Consider the following 17,862-nt stretch of genomic DNA (forward strand, 5'->3'; position numbering starts at 1 on the left):
GGTGCCAGATCGTTGCGGTTCATGCCCCATTCCAGCACTCCCGTATCGTTGATCGTATTCCCGTGTGTACCGACCTCCGCCTGTCCTCCGACCAACCCGGTAAGCCTGACTCCGTTGATGCTCCTGCCTGCTTTGATCGATCTCCCGTATACCGACTCCTACCTGCCCGCTGACCTGCTCTCTACGAACGACGTCCTGACTACCGCTGCTGCACCTGACTGACTGCCCGATCCCCAACCTTGGAACAATAGACGTTTTATCCAAATTACCTCTGCGCCTCCCGTGTACTCTTGCATTTGGGTCCTACCTCCGTCTCGATGGGTTGTGATATTGTCGTGTGTCACAGCAGCAGCCTTTATATTTCCTGCAGGCTTTTAGACTCCAATACAAACAACAAGTCTACCTTTGCCAATATCATTTATTGTTATTTGAAAAAAATGCTTTTTGAACAAGATGTTGTGGACCTGATACAGTGGTCACAAAAACCACAAAGGTGGATCTTTGTGAGGTGTGTGTAACTCTTTCTTGCTTCATAAAAACCAATACAAGCTAATAGTAAACATAGGGTTATGTTTTATATTTATTTTTGCTTGAAAATATAAACATAGATTTGTCATATGAAAACAATTATACAAGTTTTAATTCTTATAATATCACAACAAAATTCCACAAATAAACACCCACATCCCTGTAATACAAAGATCTGCCCTTAATTGTTTTGCCATCACTCCACACAACAGACACTTGAAAGTATTTTCCAACAAAGAAACGTAACATTACAAGTTTCTACTACAAACTCGAAATTGACACCTATTAAGTAACCAGAGCCCCCTGGAACCCCAGTAAGGAATTGAAGAGGTATGATCAAAGAAATATGAAGGGAAATTCAAGCCATAAATCTGTGAGGTTGAGCTTTGTCTTGTCCCAAAGAGGGCTCAAGCCAGTACATCTTTGCGTCCAGCCACAGAGTCCTTTATATTATGTCAAGGGATGTCTTCTTTTTTTTTTGGCAGCAAAAACTGCTTGTGACTTATTATCTTATGAAACAGCTTTAACAGGCCATTGCTGGAAGCTTTTCTCTTGTGATAACGTCTTTGACAAGTTTTATTTCTAAGGAGAAATGTCTTGTCCTGCTGGAAAGTGAATTCTATGGACAAGACAAAGCTCACACCTCACATTAAATTACAGCATAATGTTCCCCTGAGTTAATTCCCCTTATGTTGGACTCCATTGCATGAGGGCAACTATTTCTAAATGGATGCAGCATTTGTTTTTAAGAATAAGTGGGAGTTTTCCAGACAAAACATGTAAAATCCTGTTTTACCCAGCATTGACAATGACCCAACAATAACAAAGGCTTGGCCCCCATCTTATTAATATTCTTACATAAGAAAGGCAATGCGTGCACATGCACAAAGAAAGACATAAATGCAACATGCATGCACCAATGCACGCACACATGATTACAGCACACACCTTCCACGCTGCAGCTTAGATGGGTATTAGACAATTTAGTTCTGACATATTGCAGCAATGATAGCTATCACTGCATTCCAAATAGCCCCTCCACCCCCAGTGGCTCCGTCCTTCGCTTTGATGTCAGGGATAGTTGACAACGTAATTTCTCATCACATCACCACTGATACACATGCCAAGTGCAACACTAGATCACTGCCATATTGATATGTTGGTTATAGTATTATATTCATGTAATGTAAGGACATAATTTCATATTTCAGATAAACACGTTCACGGTTTGACTTTGATATTCACATGATCACAAGATCACCTTCATCGACAACCACTATATTAATACATCATTTGTCACAATTTCACTGTTATAGAAAACCTTTTCCGCACTGGATTGTTGTTGTTATTGTTGTTGGTATTGTGTGCATCAGTCCGCTTCATGTTCAAATCATTTTCATATTGACCCGTCGAGGCCCACTTGTTTCTGTCACTTCAGTTGAGTTCCCATTGGTTTTGCGTGGGACGTATTCAATATCAAAGTTGCTCTTATGACGTCCTTTCCCTCGGCTCCAGGCAAACAGAAGCAGGAAGCAGAAAATGACCACACCTAGAAAGGAAAGGCAGCCCATGGCTGTGGATATAATGATAGTCTTAATGTCTATGGGGACTGTCATGTTGTACAACACTGTTCCATTCCCCCTAGTGCTGTTAGAGTTTGTCAAATAATTTGAGCTCCTGTTGCTATTGTAAGAGGTGTCTCTAATGCCCAGACTCTTCACAGCTAAAGAGGCAGACAAGCTGGCATTGCCAGCAGGGTTACTTGCAATACACAAGTATACCCCGCTGTCATGCAGCTCTGCAGTCTTGATCTCTAGGGTGCCATCTGGTTTGACTTCCACCCTGCCACTGCTTTTGACTGTTATGTAGCGTCTGAGAGGTGTAATCCAGACCACTGAGGGTCTTGGTTCTCCCTCTGCCATGCAGCTCAAACGGGCAGGCTGACCCTCGTCAGTCATCAGCAGCTGTGTTATGTTTGGTCCAATTCGAGGCTTGGTGCAGGTCATGTATTGAGAGACCAAAGGTTCCTTGAGCTCACGCAGAGTTTTCCCCAGCAGGTACTCAGGGGCACTGCACTCCGGCTGCATATCAAGTATATGAAGGGAGGGGGGCTTGTAACTATTCAGCAACCAAAGCAATCTGCAGTCACACACCAATGGGTTTCCACCCAGACAAAGCCTCTGGAGGCTGTCTGGTGATGCAAAAACTCCTCTCTCCAGAGAGTCCAGGCGATTTTGTGACACATCCAGCAGTTGCAAAGATATGAGGCCAATAAATGCAAATAGTTCAATTGAGAGCAGCTGAGCCCCTTGGAGACGGAGCTCCTTCAGATGTGGGAGGTTCCCAAGCTCTCCTTGATGGATATGCTGAATTCGGGAGAATGACAAGTTGAGGTGAGTGAGGTAGGGCAGTTGGCGCAATGCTGCCCCAGGGAAGGCAGACAAGTTAGTGTTGGTTATGAACAATGTTGTGAGGTTGAGGCCATGCAGTGACAGTGGGGGTAGTGTGTCCAAACTGGGCCAAAAATCAATCTCGAGTCGTTGGAGACAAAATAGCCTTTTAAAGGAGAAAGGCTTGAGAAAACTAATGCTCAAATAGCGCAAACGTAGTTCGACCAGGTTGTGCAGATGTGCCAAAGCATCAGTAGGGACCACGGTGAGATTGGAACGTTCCAGTGTCAGACTTTTGAGCCCAGTTAATCCCATGAATGCCCTCTGAGAAATGAAAACAAGTTCATTGTCACCCACCTCAAGGGATGCCAACTTGCGCAGATCTTGAAAGGCATGGTCTAGTAGAACCACAAGTCTGTTGTGGTTGAGGTCAAGTTGAGTGAGGTTCGTCAGGCCAGACAGCACACCGGCAGGAACCAGCTGGATCACATTACTGCGAAGATTCAGGGATCGTAGAGCTAGTTGAGAACGGAATGATCCAGTTTCCACTACACTGATGAGGTTGTCACTGAGATCCAGGTCCTCCAGAAGCTGGAATGAAGAAAAGTTGTCGGGTGTGATTATGCGTAGCTTGTTTTTGCTGAGATCCAGGAGTCGAGTTTCAATGGGGATGCCTTCAGGAATGGTGCTTAGACGCTTGCGGTGGCAGCTCACTGACTTGCTCTGGGCAGAGCATTCACATCGAGCAGGGCAACTCAGGGTCAACCTAGCCAGAAAAAGCAAGACTATCCCACCCAGGAGGATGTAGTAGTGTGGGGCTGGGCGTTGCATGACTCTTTTACCCACGTTGCCTACTCTCATCGCACAGCTCGTTATGCGTCCAGGACAGCATCACGATCAGGCCCTGTAAGATGCAACATATGGAAAAAAAAACATCAAAATACTCCAGTCATATACAACAGTATAGTATTGTGCACATGCACATCTTTCATCAAGTTAGCGTTATTAACTAAATGATTTTAATGTGACAGCAATGACTTACATAAAATCAATTGGGGTCTAATTCTTGCTAGCTAATTCACACAGTCTTCACAATATTGCCAGGAACAAATGCGAGTTAGAATCTTCACTGCAAATAATTTTGGGTTCCCATAATGCTTCTTTTTGCTGACTACTTTGCAAGGACTGTCAGTTTGAGAAATGGTGCCAATGCAGGCAATCGCCTATAAACACTTGGGTCTACATGAGCCAGAATGAATAATTGGTTGCTATTCCAAAGATTTCCATTTTTTGCGGGGGGTTTCTGGAAAGTAAAACAAGGATTCACTGTACTAAATTTTCTACTCGGTCTTCATTTGAAGAGTTTGTTTTCAAAACGAGACATAGGCATTTTTTTCAGATTTACGAAACTCGCGCCAAAATTATCCAGCTCCGAATGGATAATTTTGGCGCGAGTTTCGTAAATCTGAAAAACATGCCTATGTCTCGTTTTGAAAACAAACTCATTTGTTTTCATTCTTCCTTTTTACACCTCAAATCTTCTTGAACTACCTTAAAGTCCTCCATCCCTTTAATATACTGTAACTTTTTCTTACTCGCTGGACAGAATTGAATTAAAGTTAGAAATACAGTAACATATGCAAGAAAATGTTCATCATTGAGTCACACAAAAAGTTTCAGATTAACTTTCTGAGTATATTTCAGCCTAGTAACAAGACATGACCATTATTATAGGGTGATGCAGGTAAAAGCCTGGGTGTGGTGATAGTTTGTACATATACGGATGTGCATGTATTGTATCTTGGTTTTGCAGGTTCATGCTCCTTCAGATGGACTATTTAACCTTGGCTCAGATTATCAAAAATTAAATGGCAGCAAATGTTTGCTCCTTTAATGCAATGATTTGTAATACTATACTTCTTTTAAAGCACACATGGCCTCATTGCAAGGAACACTATATGGTACATCCTGTATTTGCGTATCTGTCACGACCCATCAGAACGGAGGTAGGACCCAAATGCAGGAGTACACGGGAGACACATAGGTAATTCGGGAAAAACGTTTATTATTCCAAGGTCGGGGATTGGGCAGGCAGTCAGGTGCAGCAGCGGTAGTCAGGATGTCGGACGTAGAGAGCAGGTCAGCGGGCAGCCAGGAGTCGCTACACAGGAGATCGATCAAAGCAGGCAGAAGTGTCAAAGGAGTCAGGCTTATGGGGTCGGTACACACGGGAAAACGATCAGAGATACAGGAGTGCTGGAACGGGGCATGAACCGCAACGATCTGGCGCCGGACCAGTCGTCCCCATGGTCCTATATATACTGGGGCCAATCAGTCAGCATGAGGCGCAGGTGTGTGCCTCCCAATCAGCGCGACCGCGCGGCCACCCGCGTAGCCAGGGCTGGACCGGCAGGATCATGACACTATCTATCTATCTATCTATCTATCTATCTATCTATCTATCTATCTATCTATCTATCTATCTATCTATCTATCTATCTATCTATCTATCTATCTATATCTATCTATCTATCTATCTATCTATCTATCTATCTATCTATCTATCTATCTATCTATCTATCTATCTATCTATCTATCTATCTATCTATCGTTACTTCAAGAGTGCGATGAGGACTCATTCAGGAGGTCACAAAAGAACCTCGAACACTATCAAAACACCTGCAGGTCTCCTGGCCTCAGTTAAAGTCAGTGTTCATGACTCTACCATAAGAAAGGGGCTGGCCAAAAATGGCATCCATGGGAGAGTTTCCAGGCAAAACCCCCTGTTGTCAGCGAAGAATACAAAGGCGCGTTTCACATTTGAAAAAAAATATCTTGATAATTCTCAAGACTTTTGGAGAAACATCCTATGGAGTGACGCATCAAAAATGTAACATTTTGAAAGATGCGTGTTCCATTACATCTGGTGGAAAAATGAACCAGTGAACCATGGGGTTGGCAGAGTGGTCTGGGGCTGCTTTGCTACCTCAGGACTAGGACAACTTGCTGTGATTGATGGAACAATGAATTCTGCTGTACCAGAAAATCCCGAAGGAGAATGTCGGGCTATCTGGTCATGCCCTCTAACCTAAGCAGTCTTGGCTCATGCAGCAAGACAATGAACCGAAACACACCAGCAAGTCCTCCTCTGCATGTCTCCAAAAAAATTAAAAATTCAATTCAAATCAAATTAAGGTTTTGGAGTGGCCATGCCAAAGTCCAGCTTTAACTCCAATTGAGATACTGTGGTGTGATCTTTAACGTGCAGTTCATGCTAGAAAACGCTCCAAATGACTGAGTTGAAAGAATTCTGAAAAGAAGAGTGGGACAGAATTTGTACTGTGGTGAAGGGTTAGCAGATAACTTAATTACATTTACAGTTAATAGTTTCTAAATTTGATGGGATCTTAATTTGAGTGTAAAAGCCAAGGAATAAAATGAATGTATAATACAGTAGCTACGCGGGTGTTATGAGCATGCACAATTTTTCATTAGATGTCTGGGAATTCACTGATACTAAACAATACAGTATTAGGACATCATGACAGAAACGAAAGAAAGGGTGGAAATTCCCCCCCCCCCAAAAAAAAAAAAAAATATGGGATGCATTCCTATTTACAACTTGGATAGACATCGACCTTGGCAGAAGAAATACCTTCTAATAGCCACAGGTTCTTGTACTGACAGATGCCCAAGAGCACACAGAGCCTCACAATAATAGCATCATTACCAGTAGTATCTGCATTCTGCTCCTGGATATATTTGCCAATTGGAAGTGCAAAGTATGAGCTTCAGCCATGAGTGCAGCAAATGTTAATGCACTGAGTAAAAAAAAGAAAAAAAAAGCAGAGATGTGTGAAATGTGCCTTCAAAGGGTAACCACTGCAAAATAGAATCCTGGCAAGGTAAGCAGGTGAAGATCACCCTGGCAGACACAATCCATACTTTGATAGTGATGTGAGTGACATTAAAAATAAAGCATTGATGAGACAAAAGCCATCAACCTCCATTGACTCCGCCAGATCAGCAGCTGCACTGCTTGCATCTTTGTGTAGCTCCATCTTTTCTATTCCTTTTGTGGAGTTCTCATTTCCCCCTTCCTTTTCACAGTGCTGGCATGGCAAAAACATCCGTTCACACAGCAGTCTCTGTAGGGTGGGGTTTTTATCGATCGCAGCATAAGAAACATCAGATGCCCGGAATGGAGCACGGAACAAAGAGGAGGCTGTTGCCACAGCGACTACAAGCCATTATTCTCATCTACGCCGTGTACTCTGCCAATCAAATTAATGAAACTCAGGACAACTAGTGTAAGAGGAATGTTGTTTTATTCATATATCTGTAGTTCCGGAATTGACAGAACATACAAAAACACAAAACATAAAACATAAACATAAAATTGTCTTTTAGGGACATAAAAATACATTCATACAAATATTCCACGATTTTTGCCATTAGGGAGACAATCTACCGTAATTCCCGGCCTCCAGAGCGCACCTGGTTACAAGCCTCACTGAGTACATTTGTAAAGGTACACGGAAAGAGTTTAATGCTAGTGCAAACACAAGGAAGAAAAGAATAATAAATAAACATAAATATTTAATGTTAAGGTTGACTCTTCCCGCAAGCGACCAAAACTTACACAGTAATTCACTGGCCACTATCTATAATTATTCTGTTTAACTTAAATGATCAACAAATCTCTACTGTAACATAACTACAGTAGGTGTCTACTATGCTTTTGCTGTATTTTCGATTTACACTAGGTGGAAAGTAAAAAAGTACAAATACTTAATTACTGTATTGGACTTTAGGTTATTTTTTCCTCATGACGCTTTAATTTTTGTAATGACTTCTCTCATGTAAAACTGACACACCATAGAGAAGTTAAAAAGGCTGCCAAAATGGTATTCATTAAAAAAAAAAAAAAAAATCAACGTATGCAAAACAGGACTTTAAAATCATGAAAAATACAAAGACTTGTCTCAAGCTGCAGGACAATGTGGATTTGACCGCTGAAAATGCAGGAGACAAGACCTTCCCCTGTCTATCAAATACGTCGGCTTGCATGCTCAAGTGTCTGTAGTCAGCTAAAGGCCACTGTGTAATGTTAACTTTTCCGTGGATCTATGTTGGCACCCATACACAACGCTAAGATAGGAACTGACATTCTTGAGGCCCGCAACAGTTGATCAAGCTCCCGGGCTACTTAGTTTGGTCCTCACCTCAGTGATTTGCATAACTTGATGATATTCATGTGTCATCGTCACCTAATACTGCATGTCCATTCATACTGCACTCGCATCGGCAGATGTCCTTCATGTTTCAGACTTTAATCTTGCATTTGAAAGAGGCCTAATTTCAACCTGAGAGTCAGAAGAAGAAGAAGAGGAATGCACAAACCCTACAGCTGTGTGTTCGTACTTTGAATGTTGGGACTATGACAGGAAAACCTCAGGAGTTAGTTTACATGATGATGAGGAGAAAGGTTGTTATATGTTGCGCATCCGAGAGAGCAGGAGGAAAGGTAGTAAGGCTAGAAGTTTAGGAGCAGGGTTTAAATTATTTTACCATGGAGTAGATGGGAAGAGAAATACAGTAGGGGTTATTTTACAAGAAGATCTGGCTAAGAATATTTTGGAGGTGAAAAGAGTATCAGATCGAGTGATGAGGCTGAAGTTTGAAATTGAGGGTATTGTGTATAATGTGATTAGCGGCTATGCCCCACAGGTAGGATGTGACCTCGAGTTGAAAGAGAAATTCTGGAAGGAACTAGACGAAGTAGTCCAGAGCATCCCAGAGAGAGAGAGAGAGAGAGAGAGCGACTACAAGCCATTATTCTCATCTGCGGCATGTAGTCTGCCAATCAAATTAATGAAACTCAGGACAACTAGAGTAAGAGGAGTGTTGTTTTATTCATATATCTGTAGTCCCGGAATTGACAGAACATACAAATTGATCAAAATCTCATTCATTCATGTTCTCTGGTTTTAGCCAAGCTGTCATTCGGACTGCCTGACCATTTGTCCACCTGTCTCTATCCCCATCCATTTTTTGCTCAAGTAACTATCTCTGTCAGTCCACCTTATTATCTATCCACAAGCCTGCTCCTGTCTTTGTGTATTTATCAGTCTGCCTATAGCTGTCAGCGAGTGTTCTTCCCAGGCTCTCTGTTTAATAATTACAGGCCAGTTGTCTGGTTTTGCAACTGGTCAGGTGATTTGTCTGAGAACTACAGCTCTGTTCAATGATTTCCATCTATCTATCTATCTATCTATCTATCTATCTATCTATCTATCTATCTCTATCTATCTATCTATCTATCTATCTATCTATCTATCTATCTATCTATCTATCTATCTATCTATCTATCTATCTATCTATCTATCTATCTATCTCTATCTCTCTCTCTCTCTCTCTCTCTATCTATCTATCTATCTGTAAAAACAAAGTAACAGTAATCAAACAAAAGTAATCAAAGGAAAATAAAAACAGTATGGTGTAACTATGTATTCTATGTTTTATGGTGGTAGCGCAGTGTCTCAGCTGGTAAAGCGTTGGCCTCACAGGTCTGAGGACCTGGGTTTGATCCGGGCCCCTCCTGTGTGGAGTATGTATGTTCTCCCCATGTCTGTGTGGGTTTTCGCCGGGCACTCCGGTTTCCTCCAATATCCCAAAAACATGTAAACATTTATTGGACACTCTAAATTGCCCCTAAGTGTGATTGTGAGTGCGACTGTTGTCTGTCTCCATGTGCCCTGCGATTGGCTGGCAACCAGTTCAGGGTCTACCCCACCCCCTGCCCATTGACAGCTGGGATAGGCTCCAGCCCTCCCCGCGACCCTCGTGAGGATAACCGGTAAAGAAAATCAATGGATGGATGTTTTATAGTACTGTACCATCACTGTGCATTGCGGCATCAACAATCACCTCCTAATCACTTTTTTTCCACTACTTGAGAAATCTTTGGTCTGTGTGAATACTTAAATGCCTTTAAATTGCTGGACTGGGATTTGTTGAGTCACCAGGATCCACAAATCAGTACTTAGTGAAGAACACTGATGTCCCAAAAGCATTACATAATAACATAATTGAATAATAAAATATTATTTGAAAGTAATCTTTGTGCAAAACTGTTTCCAAAAGAGTTGTAATCTTACAGGTACTGCTAAAAAAAATGAAATATAGTAGAAAACTCAATTGATTTCAGTAGTCATAGATAGAGACGAAAAACACTTGGGAAAATACTTTTCAGTGGGCAAATTGGTGCCTAAATTCTGCAACAAAAATAAACACCCTTGCTTCATAATAGGTGGCACAGTGAGCTAAGTTGTTATGGCATTGGCCTCACAGTTCTGAGGCCGGGGTTCAAATCCCAACCTCGCCTGTGTGGAGTTTGGATGTTCTCTCCGTGCCTGCGTGGGGTTTCTCCAGGCACTCCGGTTTCTTCCCACATCTCAAAAACATGCATTCGTTGGTGACTCTAAATTGCCCCTAGGTGTGAATGGGAATGCGACTGTTGTCTGTCTTCATGTGCCCTGCGATTGCCAGGTAATCAGTTCAGTGTGTACCCTGCCTCCTGCCTGATGACAGCTGGGATAGACTCCAGCACTCCCGTGACCCTCGTGAGGATAAGTTGCTCAGAAAATGATGGATGGAGAATGTATTCGAGACATATGTCGATTCTAGGCCTTTTTCCATTTACTTTTTTTTCAACTTTTACATTTTCACGTGACTCATATAGAACAACCCAGATGTGAAGATACTCAAATTGCATACACCTACATAAGCAACATAAAGCATAAACACATACACAAAACACAAACACAAACACAAACACAAAACATAAAACATAAAACATAAAACATAAAACATGAAATTGTCTTTTAGGGACATAAAAATACATTCATACAAATATTCCATGATTTTTGGCGTAAGGGAGACAATCTACCGTAATTCCCGGCCTCCAGAGCGCACCTGGTTACAAGCCTCACTGAGTACATTTGTAAAGGTACACGGAAAGAGTTTAATGCTAGTGCAAACACAAGGAAGAAAAGAATAATAAATAAACATAAATATTTAATGTTAAGGTTGACTCTTCCCGCAAGCGACCAAAACTTACACAGTAATTCACTGGCCACTATCTATAATTATTCTGTTTAACTTAAATGATCAACAAATCTCTACTGTAACATAACTACAGTAGGTGTCTACTATGCTTTTGCTGTATTTTCGATTTACACTAGGTGGAAAGTAAAAAAGTACAAATACTTAATTACTGTATTAGACTTTAGGTTATTTTTTCCTCATGACGCTTTAATTTTTGTAATGACTTCTCTCATGTAAAACTGACACACCATAGAGAAGTTAAAAAGGCTGCCAAAATGGTATTCATTAAAAAAAAAAAAAAAAAAATCAACGTATGCAAAACAGGACTTTAAAATCATGAAAAATACAAATACTTGTCTCAAGCTGCAGGACAATGTGGATTTGACCGCTGAAAATGCAGGAGACAAGACCTTCCCCTGTCTATCAAATACGTCGGCTTGCATGCTCAAGTGTCTGTAGTCAGCTAAAGGCCACTGTGTAATGTTAACTTTTCCGTGGATCTATGTTGGCACCCATACACAATGCTAAGATAGGAACTGACATTCTTGAGGCCCGCAACAGTTGATCAAGCTCCCGGGCTACTTAGTTTGGTCCTCACCTCAGTGATTTGCATAACTTGATGATATTCATGTGTCATCGTCACCTAATACTGCATGTCCATTCATACTGCACTCGCATCGGCAGATGTCCTTCATGTTTCAGACTTTAATCTTGCATTTGAAAGAGGCCTAATTTCAACCTGAGAGTCAGAAGAAGAAGAAGAGGAATGCACAAACCCTACAGCTGTGTGTTCGTACTTTGAATGTTGGGACTATGACAGGAAAACCTCAGGAGTTAGTTTACATGATGATGAGGAGAAAGGTTGTTATATGTTGCGCATCCGAGAGAGCAGGAGGAAAGGTAGTAAGGCTAGAAGTTTAGGAACAGAGTTTAAATTATTTTACCATGGAGTAGATGGGAAGAGAAATGCAGTAGGGGTTATTTTACAAGAAGAGCTGGCTAAGAATATCTTGGAGGTGAAAAGAGTATCAGATCGAGTGATGAGGCTGAAATTTGAAATTGAGGGTATAGTGTAGAATGTGATTAGCGGCTATGCCCCACAGGTAGGATGTGACCTCGAGTTGAAAGAGAAATTCTGGAAGGAACTAGACGAAGTAGTCCAGAGCATCCCAGAGAGAGAGAGAGAGAGAGAGAGAGAGAGAGAGAGAGAGAGAGAGATAGAGAGAGAGAGAGAGAGAGAGAGAGAGAGAGAGATAGAGTTGTGATTTCAATGGACATGTTGGCGAAGGAAACAGGGGCGATGAAGAAGTGATGGGTAAATACGGCATTCAGCAAAGGAACTTTGGGGGGCAGATGGTTGTGGACTTCGCAAAAAGGATGGAATTGGCAGTGGTGAACACTTATTTCCTGAAGAGGAGGGAACATAGAGTGACCTACAAGAGCGGAGGTAGAAGCACGGAGGTGGATTACATTTTATGCAGACGATGTAATCTGAAGATTACTAACTGTAAAGTAGTGATAGGGGAGAGTGTAGCTCGACAGCACAGAATGGTGGTGTGTAGGATGACTCTAGTGGTGGGGAAGAAGATTAAAAAGACAAAGGTAGAGAACCATGTGGTGGAATCTGAAAAAAGGAAAAATGTTGTGCGGCCTTTCGGAAAGGGGTGAGACAGGCTCTCTATGGACAGGAGGAGCTCCCAGAAGACTGGACTACTCCAGCCAAGATGATCAGAGATAGAGGCAGGAGATTACTTGGTGTGTGTTCTGGTAGGAAAGGGGAGAAGCAGACTTGGTGGTGGAACTCCAAAATACAAGAAGTCATCCAAGATAAGAGATTAGCAAAGAAGAAGTGGGACACAGAGAAGACTGAGGAGAGGCGTAAGGAATACATTGAGATGCATCGTAGGGAACAGGTCGAGGTGGCAAAGGCTAAACCAGAGGCATATGACAACATGTCCTCCAGGTTGGATACGAAAGAAGGAGAAAAGGAGCTCTACAGGTTGGTAAGACAGAGGGATGGAGAAGGGAAGGATGTGCAGCAAGTAAAGGTGATTAAGGATAGCGATGGAAATATGTTGACTGGTGCCAGTAGTGTGCTAAGTAGATAGAAAGAGTACTTTGAGAAGTTAATAAATGAAGAAAATGGAAGACAAGGTAGAATAGAAGAGGCAAGCGTGAATGACCAGGAAGTGGCATTGATTAGTGAGGAAGAAGTTAGAAAGGCACTGAACAGAATGAAAAATGGAAAGACAGTTGGTCCCGATGACATACCAGTGGATGTATGGAAGCAATTTAGTGAGTTGGCTGTGGAGTTTTTGACCAATTTATTCAATAGAAAACTAGCGGGAGAGAAGATGCCTGAAGAATGGAGGAAAAGTGTGCTCGTCCCTATTTTTAAGAACAAAGGCGATGTTCAGAACTGTGGAAACTCAAGAGGAATAAAGATGATGAGGCACACATTGAAGTTATGGGAAAGAGTAGTGGAGGCTAGACTCAGGACAGAATTAAGTATCTGCGAGCAACAGTATGGTTTCATGCCTAGAAAGGGTACCAGAAATGATCTATTTGCCTTAAGGATGCTCGTCGATAAGTATAGAGAAGGTCAGAAGGAGCTAGGTCTCTGGTGTTCTCTGTGCCAGCAGAGAGAAATAGTCTCTCCAGCGTGTCCTGGGTCATCTTCGGGGTCTCTTTCTGGTGGGACATGCCCGGAACACCTCACCAGGGAGGCCTCCGGGAGGCATCCAAATCAGATGCCCCAGCCACCTCATCTGGCTCCTCTCAATGACTGATGAGTAGTGGCTTGACACTGATCCCCTCCCGGATGACCGAGCTTCTCACCCTATCTCTGAGGGAGGAAACTCATTTCGGCCGCTTGTATCCGGGATCCTGTTCTTTCGGTCACGACTCACAGCTCCTGCCGATAGGTGAGGGTAGGAACATAGATCGACTGGTAAATTGACAGCTTTGCCTTTTGTCTCAGCTCCCTCTTCACCACAACAGACCGATACAAAGTCCGCATCACTGCAGACCCAACACCGATCCATCTTTCGATCTCCTGCTGCATTCTTCCCTCACTCGTGATGCTGTTGGTGTGTCAGAAGAATTTAAGGTGGAGGTGGGACTGCATCAGGATTCTACGCTGAGCCCCTTCCTGTTTGGAGTAGTAATGGATAGGCTGACAGATGAGGTTAGACTGGATTCCCCTTGGACCATGATGTTTGCAGATGATATTATGATCTCCAGTGAAAGCAGGGAACAGGTGGAGGAACAGTTAGAAAGATGGAGGTACGCACTGGAAAGGAGAGGAATGAAGATTAGCGGAAGTAAAACAGAATATATGTTCGTGAATGAGAAGGCCGGAGGATGAAGAGTGAAGCTCCAGGGAGAACACATAGCGAAGGTGGACAACTTCAAATACTTGGGGTCAACAATACAGAGCAATGGAGAGTGTAGTAAGGAAGTGAAGAAACGGGTCCAAGCGGGGTGGAACAGTTGGCGGAAGGTGCCCAGTGTACTATGTGATAGAAGAGTATCCGCCAGGATGAAGGGCAAAGTTTCTAAAACAGTGTTGATGTACCATGATGTATGGATTAGACACGGTGGCTCTAAAGAAACAACAGGAAGCAGAACTTGAGGTAGGAGAAATGAAGATGCTGAGGTTCCCCCTTGGTGTGAAGAGGTTGGTTAGGAGTAGAAATCAGCTCATTAGAGGGACAGCCAAAGTTGGATGTTTTGGATACAAGGTTAGAGAGACCAAACTTTGATGGTTTGGACATGTTCAGAGGTGAGAGAGTGAGTATGCTGGTAGAGGGTGCTGAGGATGGAGCTGCCAGGCAAAAGAGCGAGAGGAAGACCAAAAAAAAAGGTTGATGGATATTGTGAGGGAAGACATGAGGACAGTGAGTGTTAGAAAAGAGGATGCAAGAGATAGGCTAAGATGGAAAAAGATGACATGCTGTGGCGACCCCTAACGGGACAAGCTGAAAGAAAAATAAGAAGATGATCTGATTCCATGCATTTTTTCCTGCAAACCAAATTCAAATTAAGTTGGGACAATGTGTCAAACATAAATAAAAACCGAACACATCCATTCATCCATCCATTTTCTGAGCTGCCTATCCTCACAGGGGCATGGGAGGGCTGGAGCCTATCCCAGCTGTCATCAGGCAGGAGGCAGGGTACATCCTGAACTGGTTGCCAGCCAATCGCAGGGCACATGGAGACAGACAACAGTCGCATTCACAATCACACATTGGGGCAATTTAGCGTCTCCAATTAATGTATGTTTTGGGGATGTGGGAGGAAGCCGGAGTGCCCAGAGAAGATCCCACGAAGGCATGGGGAGAATATGCAAACCTACTCCTATCAGCAGATGCGTGCACCGGTGTCTCATCGATGTAGTTATGTGCCATGTATTTATGGCCACGCATGCGGTCTGGTCACATTTTTGATTCATGTCACGTTCACGCAACTCATTGTTCCTGCCCTTGCTATCCCGTGTACTGAACCCCAACCAGTTATTGACCTTCCTCTTACGCCTGCCGAATCTACTACTGCTCCCTTCGTGGACTGCTTACAAGTATTTGGACTTTGGATCGAATAAATACTCTTCCCAAACTCTTACTAAGCCTCATGATTCTTGCATTTGGGTTCAGCCGCGAGTTCTCTCCATGAACGACTTTTGAACTTTGCATCCATAATAGTCCAGATGGTTCTTTTTCTCTTTGGCTCGGAGGACACAATGTCTATATTTTCAAAAAACAATTTGAAATGTGTTCTTGTTGGACCAAAGAATACTTTTTCACGTTGCTGTCACGACCCATCGAGGCGGAGGTAGGACCTAAATGCAGGAGTACACGGGAGACGCAGAGGTAATTCAGGAAAAACGTTTATTGTTCCATGGTGGGGGATCGGGCAGGCAGTCAGGTGCAGCAGCGGTAGTCAGGACATCTGGCGTAGAGAGCAGGTAAGCGGGCAGGCAGGAATCAGTACACTGGAGATCGATCAAAGCAGGCAGGAGTATCAAAGGAGTCAGGCTTACGGGGTTGGTCAGAGGACAGGCGGAGGTCGGTACACACGGGAATACGATCAGTGATACGGGAGTGCTGGAATGGGGCATGGACCGCAATGATCTGGTGCCGGACCAGTCGTCCTCATGGTCCTATATACACCTGGGCCAATATGCCAGGATGAGGCGCAGGTGTGTGCCTCCCAATCAGCGCGGCCGGGCAGGCACCCGCACAGCCAGGGCTGAACCGGCAGGACCATGGCATTTGCATCAGTCCATCTTCGATGAGCTCGATCCCAGACAATTTATTTATTGATGTATTTCTGGGTGTTCTTGATAAAATGCTTTTGCTTTGCATAATACTGTTTTAATTTGCACTTATGTATGTTGCGCCGAACTGTATTTACTGACATTGGTTATCTTAAGTGCTCCTAAACCCATGTGGTGATATCCTTGACACACTGATGTAAATTTTTTATGCAGTGCTGCCTGCCATGGGCATTCAATTATGGTTTTCAGCCTTGCTGCTGACTTCTCCAGATTCTCTAAATCTTTTGATGACTTTATGGAACGCTGATGAAAAAATCCCTAAATTTTTTGCAATTGTATGTTGCGGTACATCGTCCTGAAACTGTTCAACTATTTTCTCACGGACTTGTTCAAAGAGGTGAAACCTTGCCCTATCTTTGCTGGCAAATGACAGCAATTCAGGAAAGCTCCTTTTATACCCAATCAAGGCCCCCACCTGTTCCCAATTAACCTGTTTACCTGGGGGAGTTTCCAAACAGGGGTTTGATGAACTTTCCCCATCTTTCACAGTATTTTTTGCCATCTGTCCCAGCTTTTTTGGAATGTCTTGCAGCCATAAAATTCAAACTCAAATATTACTTGCTAAAAACAATAAGGTTTATCAGTTTGAACTTTAAATATCTTGTATTTGTAGTGTATTCAAAACAGAATACAGAAACAACACTTTTTTGTGGCTATTTATCCACTTTTTTCACTCTGTAAGTGGTGTGTACAGAATCAAATATAGCTTATATTATTTAATCTTTAACAATTCAGTGGTTCCAATTCGATTTGGCCTTGTGGCTGTTCATTTATCCACCGAGTGGTATTTTTCCTGACTCGGGCTGCTTCAAATGGCATATGTAGAGAACTATTTTCTTGGGCTCCATTCAGGCTTAGAACATATTTTTACAAACACTTGCAGCCAAGTGTGGCATTGGCAAAATGGAAAGCAAAAACGATCCCTTAAAATTCTTTGCAAATGGTAATGATGAGAGGGGTCATTGATAAGGGCACCCAAAGGGTTCAGTGTTTTGGGGATTTGATTCTGAATTGGATTAGAATCTCAGTAAAACGGCTTAGAATGCGACAGTTGAAAAGGAGTAGGGTGATGCGTGAGTCATTGTGAAAGGAAAAGGGACCTGAGGGAGGAAAATAAGGGACAAGAGAAGACGAAAGCAGAAATGCAAGCGATGAGAAGAGTTTCATTGATAAGATTATTAATTTTCTTGAAAATATCTAATTTCAAACAAATCAAAATAATAAAAAATGGAAATAATTCCCATATTTAGAAATATATAATGCCGTACCTGATAAAACAAACCATGCAAAACAGTCGAAAACAACAGAAAAAAGAGCTTTTGAAGAAATAAAATAACCCAGTAACTTGTATTTTTGAAAAAAGAGTTGAAAGAAATATAAAATATTTATTCAAACTTACTACTCTATTTCCATCCATCCATTTTCAGAGCCGCTTATTCTTACAAGGGTTGTGGGAGTGCCAGAGCCTATCCTAATGATCTTCAGGCAGGAGATGGA

The 17,862-nt window shown here is 42.6% G+C and overlaps 1 protein-coding gene across 6 annotated transcripts in view; it reads right to left on the reverse strand.

The window, feature by feature from the left end:
* Positions 1 to 448: 448 nt before the first annotated feature.
* Positions 449 to 17,862, reverse strand: part of lingo2b (leucine rich repeat and Ig domain containing 2b) — an 80,106-nt gene continuing 62,692 nt past the window's right edge. For all 6 annotated transcript variants that reach the window (XM_061844763.1, XM_061844759.1, XM_061844762.1 and 3 more), the window contains one exon: positions 449 to 3,822. In XM_061844763.1, the coding sequence (XP_061700747.1) occupies positions 1,914 to 3,779 (1,866 nt within the window). In that variant the 5' untranslated portion in view covers positions 3,780 to 3,822 and the 3' untranslated portion in view covers positions 449 to 1,913. The remainder of the gene's footprint in view (positions 3,823 to 17,862) is intronic.

The sequence above is a fragment of the Syngnathoides biaculeatus genome, chromosome 15, assembly GCF_019802595.1.
Source record: "Syngnathoides biaculeatus isolate LvHL_M chromosome 15, ASM1980259v1, whole genome shotgun sequence".
Classification (NCBI taxonomy): domain Eukaryota; kingdom Metazoa; phylum Chordata; class Actinopteri; order Syngnathiformes; family Syngnathidae; genus Syngnathoides; species Syngnathoides biaculeatus.